At 50.4% G+C, this 13,564-nt stretch overlaps 2 protein-coding genes across 6 annotated transcripts in view; one reads left to right on the top strand and one right to left on the bottom strand.

The window, feature by feature from the left end:
- Positions 1 to 9,265, top strand: part of Fam234a (family with sequence similarity 234 member A) — a 51,386-nt gene extending 42,121 nt beyond the window's left edge. For all 3 annotated transcript variants that reach the window (XM_023711639.1, XM_004627945.2, XM_023711637.1), the window contains 10 exons: positions 3,230 to 3,346; positions 3,690 to 3,881; positions 5,088 to 5,218; positions 5,622 to 5,754; positions 6,245 to 6,371; positions 6,698 to 6,838; positions 7,174 to 7,249; positions 7,447 to 7,602; positions 8,025 to 8,127; positions 8,212 to 9,265. In XM_023711639.1, the coding sequence (XP_023567407.1) occupies positions 3,230 to 3,346; positions 3,690 to 3,881; positions 5,088 to 5,218; positions 5,622 to 5,754; positions 6,245 to 6,371; positions 6,698 to 6,838; positions 7,174 to 7,249; positions 7,447 to 7,602; positions 8,025 to 8,127; positions 8,212 to 8,423 (1,388 nt within the window). In that variant the 3' untranslated portion in view covers positions 8,424 to 9,265. The remainder of the gene's footprint in view (positions 1 to 3,229; positions 3,347 to 3,689; positions 3,882 to 5,087; positions 5,219 to 5,621; positions 5,755 to 6,244; positions 6,372 to 6,697; positions 6,839 to 7,173; positions 7,250 to 7,446; positions 7,603 to 8,024; positions 8,128 to 8,211) is intronic.
- Positions 9,266 to 10,533: 1,268 nt separating this feature from the next.
- The window catches only part of Rgs11 (regulator of G protein signaling 11), a 9,401-nt gene continuing 6,370 nt past the window's right edge, over positions 10,534 to 13,564 (bottom strand). Inside the window, exons 15-16 of one of the 3 annotated variants that reach the window (XM_023711836.1) lie at positions 11,464 to 11,546; positions 10,534 to 11,365 (exon numbers count right to left, since the gene is read on the bottom strand). In XM_023711836.1, coding sequence (XP_023567604.1) covers positions 11,251 to 11,365; positions 11,464 to 11,546 — 198 coding nt within the window. In that variant the 3' untranslated portion in view covers positions 10,534 to 11,250. The remainder of the gene's footprint in view (positions 11,366 to 11,463; positions 11,547 to 13,564) is intronic. The other 2 variants (XM_004628135.2, XM_023711837.1) reach the window with 2 other exon arrangements.

The following is a 13,564-nucleotide window of genomic DNA, read 5'->3' as shown; positions in this document are numbered from 1 at the left end:
GGAACTGGGGATTGAACTCATGCCCTTGCGCTTGCCAGGGAAGCGCTTATTCCACTGAGCCATCTCCCCGGCCCCTAGAATCTACTTTCTGTCTCTATGGATTTTCCTACTCGAGGATACTCATATAAGTGGAATCAAACAATATTTGTCCTCCAGTGTCTGGCTAGTTTCACTTAACAAAATATCCTAAGGTTCATCTGTGCCGTAACATGTACCGGAGCTTTGTTCCCTTGCATAACTGAATCATAATCCTTAATATGCCTATACAGTCATTCTTCAGTATCCAAGGGATATTACTGGTTGCATGACCTCTACTCCAAAGGGTAGAGGGCCGGCCAAATAGCTCGGCAGATTAAAGCACCTGCAAGCAGGTGCAGGGGCCAGGGGTTCAATTCCCAGGCCTGCTGTGCTGGCCCTGCCCCCGGGGTGCACTGAGACATCAATTGAGACGGGTGTGGTGGTATGCACCTGTAATCCCAGCTTTTGGGAGGTTGTAAACAGGTGGATCACTATCGATCTGATCTAGTATTGAAACCCTGAACACTTGGTAGACCCTTCCTTAAAAAACAAAAAAAAAAAAAATGAACCAAACAAACAAAGGTTAACATGATCTGAGGATATTCATGTCCCTCATATAAAGTGTGCGTAGTATTTACCTACTATAATTCATGTACATCATCATCTATACTTTTTTTTTTTTTTTCAGTGCTGGGGATTGAACTCAGGACCTTGTGCTTGCTAGGCAAGCCCTTATTCTACTGAGCTATCTTCCCCAGCCCCATCCTATGTACGTGTGTGTGGTACCAGGGATCTAACTCGGGACCTTGTGCTTGCCAGACAAGCACTTACTCCACTGAGCTATCTCCCCAGCTCCTTATATACTTTATTTACTTGAGATGGTGTTTTTGCTGCACAGGTTAGCCTAAAATTCCTAAGCTCAAGTGAGCCTCCTGCTTCAGCCTCTTGAGTAGGTGGCTCTGTGGTTGCATACCACTAAGCCCAGCATCCTTTGTGCTGTAAACCATCTCATACTACTTATGATACCTAATACAATGTTAGTGCTTAAATAGTTGCTATACTGTATTATTCAGGGAATAATGATAGAGCAAGAATATCTGTATATGTCTAGGAAAGACACCTTTTAAAAATTTGTTTTTGGGGCCAGGGAGATGGCTCAGTGGAACAAGTGCTTCCCAGGCAAGTGCAAGGGCCTGAGTTCAATCCCTGGTTCTGTTAAAATAAATAAATAAAATAAAAATTTATTTTGTTTTGGGAATACAATTTGTATTCTGAATTTTTTTTTTTTTAATCTGAAGTTTGTCAGATCTGTGGATGTGGAACCTGTAAATACAGAAGGCTGACCATGCAGTGTCAGTTTATCATTCACCTGTTGATGGGCAGGGTTGCTTCCACTTTTGGCTGAGGTGAATAATGCCGAGTGAACATAGATGTACAGGTAGTTCTCTGAATCCCTGGTTTTGATTCTTATGGGTATAGTACAATTGCTAGGTCATATGCTAACTCTATTTTTAACTGTTTTGAGAAACTGCTAGACTTTTTTCACAGTAGTTGTGCTGTGTTACATTCCCACCAGCAGTGCATGAGATTGCAGCCAACCCTTGTTTTCTGTTTCTGTTTTTAACTAATAACCATCCAAGTGGGACTGAAGTGATATCTCATTGTGGTTTTAATTTGCAGTTGCCTAATGACTAGTGAGGTGGAGAATTGTTTCGTGTATTTTTTGGTCATTTGTACATCTTCTTAGGAAAAATGTATATTAAATCCTTTGCTGTTTTTCAATTGGGTTGTTTGTTTGATCATTGGGTCCTAAGAGTCATATATGGTGGATACTGCTCTCATATGGTATGTATGATGTGCAGTATTTTGGCATCACTCTCTGTTGTTTTTGTTTTTGTTTGTTTGTTTTTGTTTTTCTTGAAACAGAATCTTACTATGTAGTACAGGCTGGCCTCGAATTTGCAACAATCCTCTTTCCTCAGCCTCTTGAGTGCCAGGATTATAGGCCTGCACCATCACATCTGGCTTTGTTTTTTTAAGAAAAGGTTTCACAGTGTAATTCAGAACATGGCTATATGGCCTAGGCTGTTCTCAAACTCAGCAATCTTCCTTCCTCACCTTCCCAAGTGGTGGGATTACAGGCATGCACCACCATACCTGGCCTTTCACTGTCTTCAGGGTGGTTTTTTTTTTTTTTTAATTTATTTTATTTTATTTATTTGTGTGTGTGTGTGTGTGTGTGTGTGTGTGTGTGTGTGGCCAGCTCAGCCCACCAGGGGGCGGGGCTGGCTGGCATGTGGTGCTGGGAGATTGAACTGTGGTCTCTGTGCTTTGCTAAGCTTGTTCTAAGTAGGTGCTTTAGACCACTGAGCCATCTCACCAGCCCATTCAGGGTGTTTTTGAGTGCTGGGATTACAGGCTTGAGCCACCATGCCCAACTTTTTTTTTTCTTTTGTTGCCTGTGCTTTGGGTGTCATGTCAAAGAAATTAACAAATCCAGTGCCATGAAGATTCTATTTTAAAGCACAGAGTTTATTGTTTGAGTCCTTGAAAGAAAGCATGAGTCCATAATGAAGTGTGGAGTGTGGCTTTCGGAAGGATTCCTTCAAAACAGAAAGCATGGGAGTGGGGAGATAGCTCAGTGGTTTAAGTGCCTGCCTGGCAAGTGCAAGGACCCAGGTTTGCTACCTGATACTGCATGCCATGCCCCTGAAACTGGGTGTGCTGGCACACCCTGTAATTCCAGCGCTGGAGAGGCTGAGACAGGGATCACTACGAGTCCGAGCTGCATAGTGAGACCCAAAAACAAAAACAAAGGGTTGGGGCTGGGGAGATGGCTCAGAGGAATAAGTGCTTCCCTGGCAAGTGCAAGGGCCTGAGTTCAAGCCCCGGTTCTGCAAAAAAAAAAACAAGGTGTTCAGAACACTCACTCATAATACCTGATGTCTTGATGTTTCTCCTGAAGGTTAACACATGATAATATCTTTCCAGCCTGTCATGTTCATGAAGAATTGTTGCACTTCTGGAGATGTGTGAGGAAATTTTTTGACCTAGTGAAATTTTTTGACTCTGTTCTTGTTGGGGAGACTTCACAGTGCAGGTTCAAATGGTATCAAATTCCATGGGGCAGAAAGCTGGATGCTGTTGTTGGGCTGGACCTTCTTGTAGACAGGCATGGCCCATGGAACAACATTTTGGCTCACTTTTTCAGTTACCTATGACTTTCTGGCCATGGAAGACATAAACAAGGATCGGATACAAGATGTTGTCTTTCTTCATAAAAATACCAACAGCAGTAACAGTTTCAACCGATCCTGTGCTGATGAAGGTAACTTGATTTTATCTGAAGAAGGAAGGACTCCCTGTAGGAAGAGGGATTGTTGTTTTGGTTTACCCTCTCCCTTTTATAGTGTTTGAGGGAAGTGAATGTGGGAATTCTGGAAACCATCCCCTCATTCCTCCTTCTTAGTAGGACCAGGAAGAGACCAGGAGTCAGGCTCAGCTCCTCACCTGCTTGGAGCCAACACTAGAGGCCCATGAATCTGAGAGCGAAGGGGCTGGATAAGGAAATGGGCCTAGGGGCAGGCCTGGGGCAAGGTGTGATGAGGGCAGCAGCAAGTGGGAAACAGCAGGTGGTCTGACAGGTAACTAACTGTGGGTCTCCCTTCCAGGCTTCTCCTCTCCCTGTGCCTTTGTGGCTGCTGTGTCAGGGGCTAACGGCAGTATGCTCTGGGAGAGGCCTGTGGCCCAAGACGTGGCATTTGTGGAATGCACTGTGCCCCAGCCATTGGACAGTAAGACATCCTCAGCCTGCATCCTTGTGGGAAGACCTGGCTCTTTTCTTGCCATCAACTTATTCACAGGTGAGGGCTCTCACTGGGGTGGCAGGGGGTGTCAGCCCTGAGTGCTACCTCCAGGGTGGCCTGCAGAGCCCTGCAAAGGATGTGGGACCCCTTGAAAATCATGTGCCCTGGCTCTCTCAGCTCCTCTGGCACATTATGTCTGGGCCACATCATCTCAGGCTTGCACCTTGCTGTGGGTCAGTGTAATCACATGTCACCTGCCATGAGGTGAGGAGCTGAGGCAAGCTGAGGAGGAGGGGTGCAAAGTGGCTACTTGGGCCCCTTGGATATCCAGGCCTATGAGTACTCAGACACCCTTGGGAGCAAGTCTCTGAGCCTGAGGGGAATAGTACATGTGAGCACCAGGAGAGGAAAGCATGGTGAGTAACTTGAAAGCCCTTGGCACCTTGCCAAGGCCACAAGGAATTCTGTGCCTAGGATTTGATGGATAATGACATTTTTCTTGGAAGTTGTAGTTTTAAGACTTTAGGGAGGGCTCGGGGAGATAGCTCAGTAAAATAAGCAATTGCCTGGTAAGCACAGGGTCCTGAGTTCAATCCCCTGTACCACGGGGGGGGGGGGGGGCGGGAGAACAAACCTTTAGGGAAAACAAAGAACAAGCTAGAGGGGCTGGGGAGATGGCTCAGTGGAATAAGCGCTTCCTTGACCAGTGCAAGGGTCTGAGTTCAATCCCTGGTTCCACCCAAGCTAGAAATATTTTAAGAATTGAGGAGTAGATCCAGAAACAGATATGGATGGGTTAGTGTCCTGTCAGAGCCTATACTCAGCAGGCCCAGCACTGAGTGTGACCTGCCTGGTGCTGAACTGTATTCCTGTCACCCAGCAGAGGCAGAGTCCCTGGTAGCCTGGAGTGCTGGAAGTTGGGTACCATCTTCTGAGCTGGAAAAGGTCACTTGGTGTAGAACAGCCTGTGCTCATTGCCCCAGAGCTGGAAGTCCAGATATGAAAGGAGGAAGGGAGATCCACAGGCCCCAGGAAGGACCCTCTTGGCTTTTGTCATGTGGCTAGCCCATGCTTCCTCACATAGGCCTGTGTGTGTGTTCAGAAGTACTGTGTCTATCCTTTGACAAGGACTGTTAGGCCTGCCTACATACATTTCTGTTTCTGAGAGTGCAGTGGGTCTGGGATCCTAAGGATGGACACAATCACGTGAGTGGCTATGGAGGGGTTTGGAGTGGTGTGCAGTGACAGTATGCTTGGTTTTAGGGGAAACCCTGTGGAGCCACCCCAGCAGCTTTGGTGGGAACACGTCTATCCTGAGCCCTCTGCTCCAAGTACCTGACATCGACAGTGATGGTGCCCCAGACCTGCTGATCCTCACCCAAGAGGGAAAGGAGGTGCAGACCAGCGCAGCTCTCCTCCCACATCACCCAGGCCACTCACCACTAGCCTCCCTTCTCCTCCTCTTTCACTTCCACTTCCCACAGAGAATTTAGGTCTGAGGCTGTGTTCCTGAGGCCCACAGATCCAGGGTGCTGAGATGGCCCCATCTCTGTAGGAGCTTGTGTACCTTCCCCAAGAATCACAGCATGCCCTTCCCACTTGTACTGCTGCTGTGTTGGGGTGAGACTGCAGGCCCAGGGCTGCCCTGCACCTCCAGGCAGGCTGTTCCACAAAGAGGCACAGACCATATGTCATAGCACTCTTCCCAAAACAAGAGAGCTTCGCCTTCTTTGGCTTCACCCCAAAAGCCCTCCTTCCTGTGGGCCAGCTCTTCTTCTTTGTTGCTCTTCCTCGTAGGTCAGTGGATCCATCTATTCAGGCAGCACTGGGCACCAGATTGGCCATAGAGGCAGCCTCGGTATGGATGGAGGCAGCAACCCCCTTCTTCATGTCACCAGGACGGGTGCACACTACATTCTCCTGCCCTGTGGTATGCTCTCCCACCACTTTCCCATGGCAGGCTCCCCTCTCATGGTGGCACTGGGTTAAAAATGTAAGCACAAGCCAGGTGTGGTGGTGCACACCTTAATCCCAGCACTCTGGGAGGCTGAGCCAGGAGGATTCTAAGTTCAAACCCAGCCTAAACAATTTAGAATTTTAGCAAAGCCCCTCAGAATAGCCTGAGGCAGTAGCTCAGTATGGAAGCCCTGAGTTCAGTCCTCAGTATACCAAAAAAAAAAAAAAAAAAGTGAGCTCAGTACAATGGAAAAAGCAGTATGTGCAACAACCACCTAAAAGTGGTGGTTTGTACTCAGCTCCTGCTCATATTTCAGAGGCACCAGTTTGTCATTGACTGTCAGAGCCCAAGCGCCAGCACTGGATGTGGCACCACATGCTATTGGAAGTAGGGCTGGTGGGTTCCCCTGGACCCAAGGTCAGTGTGACTCTGGTGACAGTGGGTTCTTCTGTGTTTTGAATAGCAAGCTTCCTCTGTGGCTGTTCTTTGAAGAATCTCTATGAGAAGGTGACTGGGAAAGATGCCTTGTTTAAAAGTGACCCCCACTGGGAGGACATGCTCAATGCCTCCACCCACAGGCTCCTGCCCAGGTTAGTCTGACACAGAGGGAGTTTTCCCATAGGTCACAGGCCTTGGTGAGGAACACGCTGTGCAGCATGGGACAGCTAGGTGGTCCAAGGAACACTGGGGTCTTGCTGGCCTCTTAAGGCCATCCTGCCATCAGATATGAGAATGGGGCAAACACTAAGCAAAACTGAGGAGAAAGGCTCCTCTTGGGGGCTTGTTCTTGTTCCCTGTATATGTTTCCCAGCTGGCCCACTGAGAAATATAGGGCTCAGCCCCCACTTGGCTGGGTTCCCTGAACTAAGACCCATCCTGAAGGTCCTATGCTTTTCCCTCCCACTCCCCTGTCTAGCTCTGGAACAGTTCAATTCCTGATGAATGTCCCAGGGAAGGCTGGCCAGGATGTGCTCCTCATTAGTTCAGAGGCCTGTGTGCTGCTGGATGGACAGGAGCTGACTCCCAGGTGGACCCTCGGCACAGTCCAGGTCCTGAGGTATGGGGCTTTTGTCCCAGAGGTGTGCAGTTGCTGCACACTTTGCAGTGGATGCACCTGTTCCCCTCCCTGGCCTCCCGGCAGATCCCACTGGCTGGTAAAGAGGATGAGAGTTGGGCTGGAGGGGCTGAGATTCTGCTGGAGTCCCCTTGCCTGTCCCTGCTGGTGCCTTCACCCACAGGGGGCCCAGGGGATCTGCTAGTCACAGATGTCTGCTCCTGGGCCTGGGGTGGCCACTGAGGACTGAGTGGCATCTTGTCACCAGGTATTTCCTTCATTTTAGTCTCCTTACAGAGACCCCTGTGAGCTCTTTTTCCTTGATGTTTTTTTTCTAGAAAACCTATCCTTGGCCAATATAAACCAGACACGCCAGCTGTGGTCATTGAAAACGGAACTGGCATCGATAGACAGGTAGGCCTGTTTCTTCTGGAGGTGCCATCTTGCCTGTACTGAGGACCATCGGTGAAAGCAGATATGGCGTGGCCCTGGGGCTGCTGCCCCCAGAGCTGGCAATAGGTTCTGGCCTTCCTCAGGGATGGCATGCTGGGGGGTGTGCACATGTGCAGGCTCTGAGTTCCTGATAAGCAGTGTATCCCTTTGCTCCCTAGATCCTGCTTCTGGACCTCCACAGTGGGGCCATCCTGTGGAGCCAGACCCTCCCGAGCTTCCCCGGGGCCCCACCATCCACCAGCCTGCCAACTGCAGACCACCGCTCAGCCTTCTTCTTCTGGGGCCTCCATGAACTGATTGGCACCAACGAGATGGTATGGGCCCCTCAGAGAGAACCCCTGTGTCAGGAGCCATGGCCAGAGATGCCAGGCTTGGGTCCTCAGAAGGACTGAGGCCATCACAAATTCACTAAAGTTGAGTGAGAGCTGGTCTCAGCAGTGATACTGAGGAGAAAGTATCCTGTGGGCCTTCTTGGGGATGCATGTAAGGGATCCAGGAGTAGGACTAGGTGGGGGAAGGAAGGGATTGCAGCAGAGTGTAAAGCTTGAGTTGGCAGTTTGTGAGACCCCAGATAGGATCTGTGGACATAGAACTATAGGCATGGTTGTTCTAACAGCAGTGCCCATGGGTTTACCCAAGCATTGCCAGGGATGATCCCAGAGTCACAGGCTGATTAGGATGTGGCTGCAGCCCTAGCATAGCAGAGTGCAAAACTCACTGCTAGTTCTTGGCCCAGGATCCTGGGGATGCCCAGCACAGTTTGTACATGTTCCACCCTACCCTGCCCAGCGTCCTGCTGGAGCTGGCCAATGTTTCTACCAACATCATCGCCTTTGATGGTAAGTATAGTTGGGCCAGATCATCCCGACCCCAGCTCTGCTGTGGCTAGTCCTGCGAGACACTGATGGTATGTCCTCCAACAGTGGTCCTGTTTGAGTCAAGTCGCCATGCTGCCTACGTCCTCCTGACAGGCCCAGCAAGCTCGGATGTGCCTGGTCTGGTCTCTGTAGTCAAGTACAAGGTGCGGGATCTTGTCCCAGGCAGCAGAGTGGTCCACCTGGGTGAAGGCAGGCCAGACAGTGACCAGGCCATCAGAGATAGGTTCTCCTGGCTACGGTATCGGAGTGATGTCTAGGTGGTGCCAGTGGGAACCCACGGAGAGACGACAACTGCAGAAACCAAACCTTCTGGGACATCCACCCTTCCCTGTGCCTCCACACTGAGACTAGTGACAGTCTCCCCTGGGGAGCCATGGCTTTATATGTTACACCCAGGGACTTGTGTGGGAACACCCTGGGCCTCCAGACCAGGACACCACAGCCATCACTCCATCACAACTTGTGTCCCATGGGGTTTGTACAGGCCAGGATACCTCCCTGTGCTCTTGCTGGGCAGTTCAGGCCTGTGGCTCCTCATCCTCACTAGGAGCCCCTGCCAGACCACCTTCCCTCCCACCAGAGAAGTCACTGCTATGGGACGTGTTGCTCCCCAGGGCTGTCACGTGTCCCTTCCTCTTCTTCTTACCTGGTTCTGTCCTCTGCACCATCCTTGCGGAATAATGAACTCAGAGGGTGGTGAGCCTTGAGGATACCTGAGGCCACATATCCTCAAGCCCTTCCCAGAGCAGAGGAAACATTCCCATGCAGGTGGAGGAACAGGCCTTGGGTGTGGGGTCTCCCTGACTGGTGGACAGAGCCAGCTCTAGAGCTCATGGGTGCCCTTACTACACACTGGATCTGCTGACCCTAAGCAGGGCCCTGTGGCCCTGGCATGGTAAGCAATGCTGCTTACCTGATACAGGAGGACTCACCTCTGTGCCTTCTTGCTCCTGAGGCCCCGGAGCAGCTGTGCTCCATGTGCAGCAGCCCTGCCCAGCCCAGAGCCCAACCTTTGTAGCAAAGTAGCCTGACTGTGTCACCACAGAAAACACCAGAATAAACATTTTTACACTGTCCAGAAAAGCCCCAAGTATAAGCCTGCTTGGTGTCTGCCTGCCTGTCTCTGCCCCCAGGAAACAAAGCACTACAGTAGTGATAGGAATTTTCAGGCTAGGCTTCCAGGCCATGGTAATGGAGATGAGAAGGGGGGTGCCCCACTCATACCTGCCCATAAACACAGCACCTGGCAGTCTTCGCATAGCCTCCAGGTATGTCGCAGCTGTGAGTAGCCCTGCGGCACAGGCCAGGCACTCAGCCCTAGAGTGGGTCTCCTAGCTGGGACAGGCAGCCTGTGGTCTCAGCACCTGTCCTCTGGGCAGCAGAAACAGCCACATCATCATGATGGAGGAACAGGGGTGACCACTACAGCAACAGGGAGCTCAGAAGGGACTTCTGGAAGATTGAACTCATGCCAAACAATGATCAGCCCTTGGGGAATGCTGTAGGGGTTTGCTGTCTGCGGAGTTTTGATGGGAGCCAGGCATTGAAAGAACACAAGCATAGCTCTCTTCTTCCTCCTGCTTGGGAAGGCCCTGGGTGGGAACATAGAGGTTGAGGGTAAACAGGTGGGTGCTGAGCCAGGAAGTGGCTCCTGTGGTCTCAAGAAACAAGGGAACCTACCCATGGGGCCCTGAGTACTGAGGAGCTGTAGGGACAAGCTGTGAATATGAAAACATGGAGCCCACCCTTCCACAGCATGGGCTGGAGCACATGAACCCTCAGAGAAGCTGTACCAAGGACCCAGAGCCTGCTTCGCTAGGGCATCCTGTAGATCACCTCGCAGCTCCTGGGGACTAGAAGCCTGTTTTACATGAGTTGAGAGGCCAGCAAGAGGTTTCTCTTTTCTCCTGTGGTGGCCTTCATGCCCTAGACTTGTCCATAAATGTCCACATACCTGTGACCACTTGAGTCTTGGAGACTGCCAAGCTAGGGGCTTAACAGCAGGTTGGGCACAACTCCCCAGGCAAGGCCAAACAATGTCAGGAGCCCCCTGCCATCCCAGGCACTGTGCTGGCCTATGCCATTCACCTTGGCTTGCCTGAATGGACATTGGCACTACCTGCCCCAGAGGCTGGGCTCCCCAAGGCTGCAGATAAAATCCAGCCTGAAGCTCCAGAGTCTGGATCCCTGCGCCTCAGCGCCATGCCTGGGCTCTCCACAGAGACTCCCTTTCACACCTGAACTATGCCTGTTGACCTCCCTCCCAGTCACTCAGTCACAAGCATGCTTGCACCAGTTATGTATACCCACAGCATGCAAATACACTACCTGTATATGCTATAAGCACTCACACCACATACACGGGCATGAACTACACATACTCATGAACACATGCACTTAGCTGGACCCACAGCAGGATGGACTCAGGGAGGGAGAAGAGTCTTTTATTTCTGTGTCAGAAGCAGCCCTGTGGTTAAAGTGGACCCCAAAAGAAGCTGGCCTGTAACTTCATCTAGTCTAGAGGAATGGGGCACTCAGTGGGGAATGCCAGTGGGTAGGAGGGCGGAACTCTGGTTCTGCCACCCTGGCAAAGATCTTCCCTGCAGGGTCCAGGAACCTCCTGGTCAGGGCAACTCTCCATCATAAGTCCAGTGGGGAAACTGCAGCTTAGGTGGATATTGGGTGGGTATGTGGGAGGTGCACCGGGAGGGAGACTCCTGGGCACAGGCTGCCAATGGGATTGTGCAGCCACTCCAAATGCCTCAGCAAGACCAGGCGCCCAGAGCCCACGTGGAGCTCTCCTGGACAGGGCACGCTGCCCAGAGATCTGCATATCTCCATAGGCATCTGCCTCGGCCTCACCATCCTGCCAATAACAGATCCTGCTTGTGAAACCCCTTTCCTGGGACTTTGCAGCTGAGCTACTTCCTTTCAGGCAGGGGCAGCAGCATTGGAGGGAAAAGGAGAAGCAGAGAGAGGCTGGACTCTGGACACAAGAGGACACCAATACTGGGAGCTCACAAGCTATCAGGAGAGGGTGACCCCGCAGTTGCACAAGGCCTGAGCATGATGAGGGGAGTCTGTCTAGCCCTCCCTGTCGCCACCTGCCGTACTGCCAGTGGCTGGAGGTTCCCCAGAGGTGGGGAGAAGAGCCGGGCTGGGGCTCGAGTGCCGAGGCTTCCGCATAAACGGGAACACTCTGTGGGGGAGAAGGAGCTGGAGCAAGTGGCTGGAGGGCCTTGTCCCCTCCCTGCAGAGCCCACCACTTGGCAGGCACAGGGCACTGCCCAGGCTCACCGTCTCTTTGTCTCCAGTGGGATCACAGCATCTGCCAGCAGGCCTTTATACATGTCAGACTTCAGGAACCTGGGGTAGGAGTCCTGCAAGAGAATGTGCAACCTGTGGCTCCTTCCACCTCCTCACCCTTCAGCCAGGTCCATCAGAGCACTGCTGGGAACTCCAGCCCACGAAGGCCCCCAGCAATAGGATGACAGCAGCAGCCAGCCCAGACCAAGTCAGACACATCCAGGAACTGTTTCCATCAGTGGGGCCAGGCTAGCCAGAGGGGCAGGACCCACAATGCTCACACATGGAGCGCAAAAGCCAGGATCTCCAAAGCAGGGGCAACAAGGAGTGGGGAGGGCAATGATGCATAGCTACACAGACAGCAAGGTGGTGAGAAACTGCGCGGTTCTAAGGGAAAGGGATCTACAGCCATGTTGCTCATCATGTTTTAAAGGAATAAAAGCCAGGTGTGGTAGTGCACACCTGTGAGTTCAAGGCCAGCCTGCACTACATAGCAAGACTCAAAAAAATAAATAACAACCAATGACCCACAAGAGAATAGAAATAAGTATTTCACCAGTGTCAAAAATAAAAAATTTTAAATTGTTATCTTAGTGGACAGGGGAAATACAGTGGAAGGGCTGGGATAGAAACATTTAAGCAGACTAAAGCACCTGCTAGGCAGAGCTCAGAGGCTGGGGTTCTATCCCCACCGCGCTATGCAGCCCTGCCCCTGGGGCATGCTGAGAGGGCTATTGAGCCATAGCCAGTAAGAGAGTCTGTAGCCCCAGGGCTTGGGAGGCTGACAATAGGAGAATCACTACCGGTCTGATCTACATAGTGAGACCCTGTAGACCCTGTCCTAAAATACAAAAAAACCCTACTTTTAATTTTTTTAATGAAGCTATATATATATATATATATATATATTTATTTTTTTTTTTTTAATTTGGAAGCTATATTTATTTACATGTGTCTTGCTCTATATATTGGATTTGGAAATTGTAGACAGTTTGCATCTAAATAAGTTATTCCCAGACATTGAAAAGAAAGTGAAATAAGACTATGTGTATGGGCTGGCGAGATGGCTCAGTGGTCTAAAGCACCTACTTGGAACAAGCTTGGGAAAGCACAGGGACTGCGGTTCGATCCCCCAGCACCACATGCCAGCCAGCCCCGCCCCCTGGTGGGCTGAGCTGGCCACACACACTATAAATAAATAAATAAATGTTTAAAAAAAAAAAAAAAAAAAAAAATCTTAAAAAAAAAAAAAAGACTATGTCTAGGTGGAAGCATAGCCCTAACCACACCTCAGCACTCTCAAGGGAGTCTCTGATTGGATATAAACAAGAAGTCAAAAAGAAAAGAAAGTTCTCAGTGATCATACTGTATTGCTGAGATCCATAACAGGTGAGAAGAAGCTTGGCTAGAACCAGGACTTTCAGCTGGGAGGCAGGAGGTGGAGACACACTGTCAAAGAGTTAACCTAAGTTGACTGAAGTACAGCAGTATAGAAGCTGGGGATATAGCTCAGCAGCGTAAGCACCTGCCTGGTAAACACAAGACCCTGAGTTTGATCCCTGGTAGCTTAAAAAAAAAATGAAGTACCTCAGTGTGCACTCCTACTATATATATATGTGTGTGTGGTTTTGTTTTTTGTACTGAGACATGGTCTCACCTATGTAGTCTGTCTAAGCTATCCTTTTTTTTTTTTTTGTCTAAGCTATCCTTGAACTTGCAGTATCCTTTTGCCTCAGCCTCCCATATGCTGGGATTACAAGCATGCGCCACCACTCCTAGCATTCCTACTGTCTTCAACACACACATTTTTTAGTGGCAATCTGTAAGGCGTGGGCACAGTGGCGCTCTGGTAATGACAAGTGTCTCTGGTACATAGGCTAGGGGCTTATTGCCCTTGAGAAGGGCCAGTGTTTCCTGTAGTGAGGCAAAGTCCAGATGTGGGCAGGACAGGCCTAGACCATCACCCCAGAAAGGAGGGAACCAAAAGGACTGCAGGGACACATCAGATGTGGCCATGGTTTAAAAGTAACAACAGCTGGGCATGGTGGCACACACGTGTAATTGCAGCACTGAGGCACAAGGATTGCTGTGA

The sequence above is a fragment of the Octodon degus genome, unplaced genomic scaffold (assembly GCF_000260255.1).
Source record: "Octodon degus isolate 3935 unplaced genomic scaffold, OctDeg1.0 scaffold00021, whole genome shotgun sequence".
Taxonomy (NCBI): Eukaryota; Metazoa; Chordata; class Mammalia; order Rodentia; family Octodontidae; genus Octodon; species Octodon degus.
Note: the sequence above shows the minus strand (reverse complement) of the source record. Positions and strands in the feature narration are given on the sequence as shown.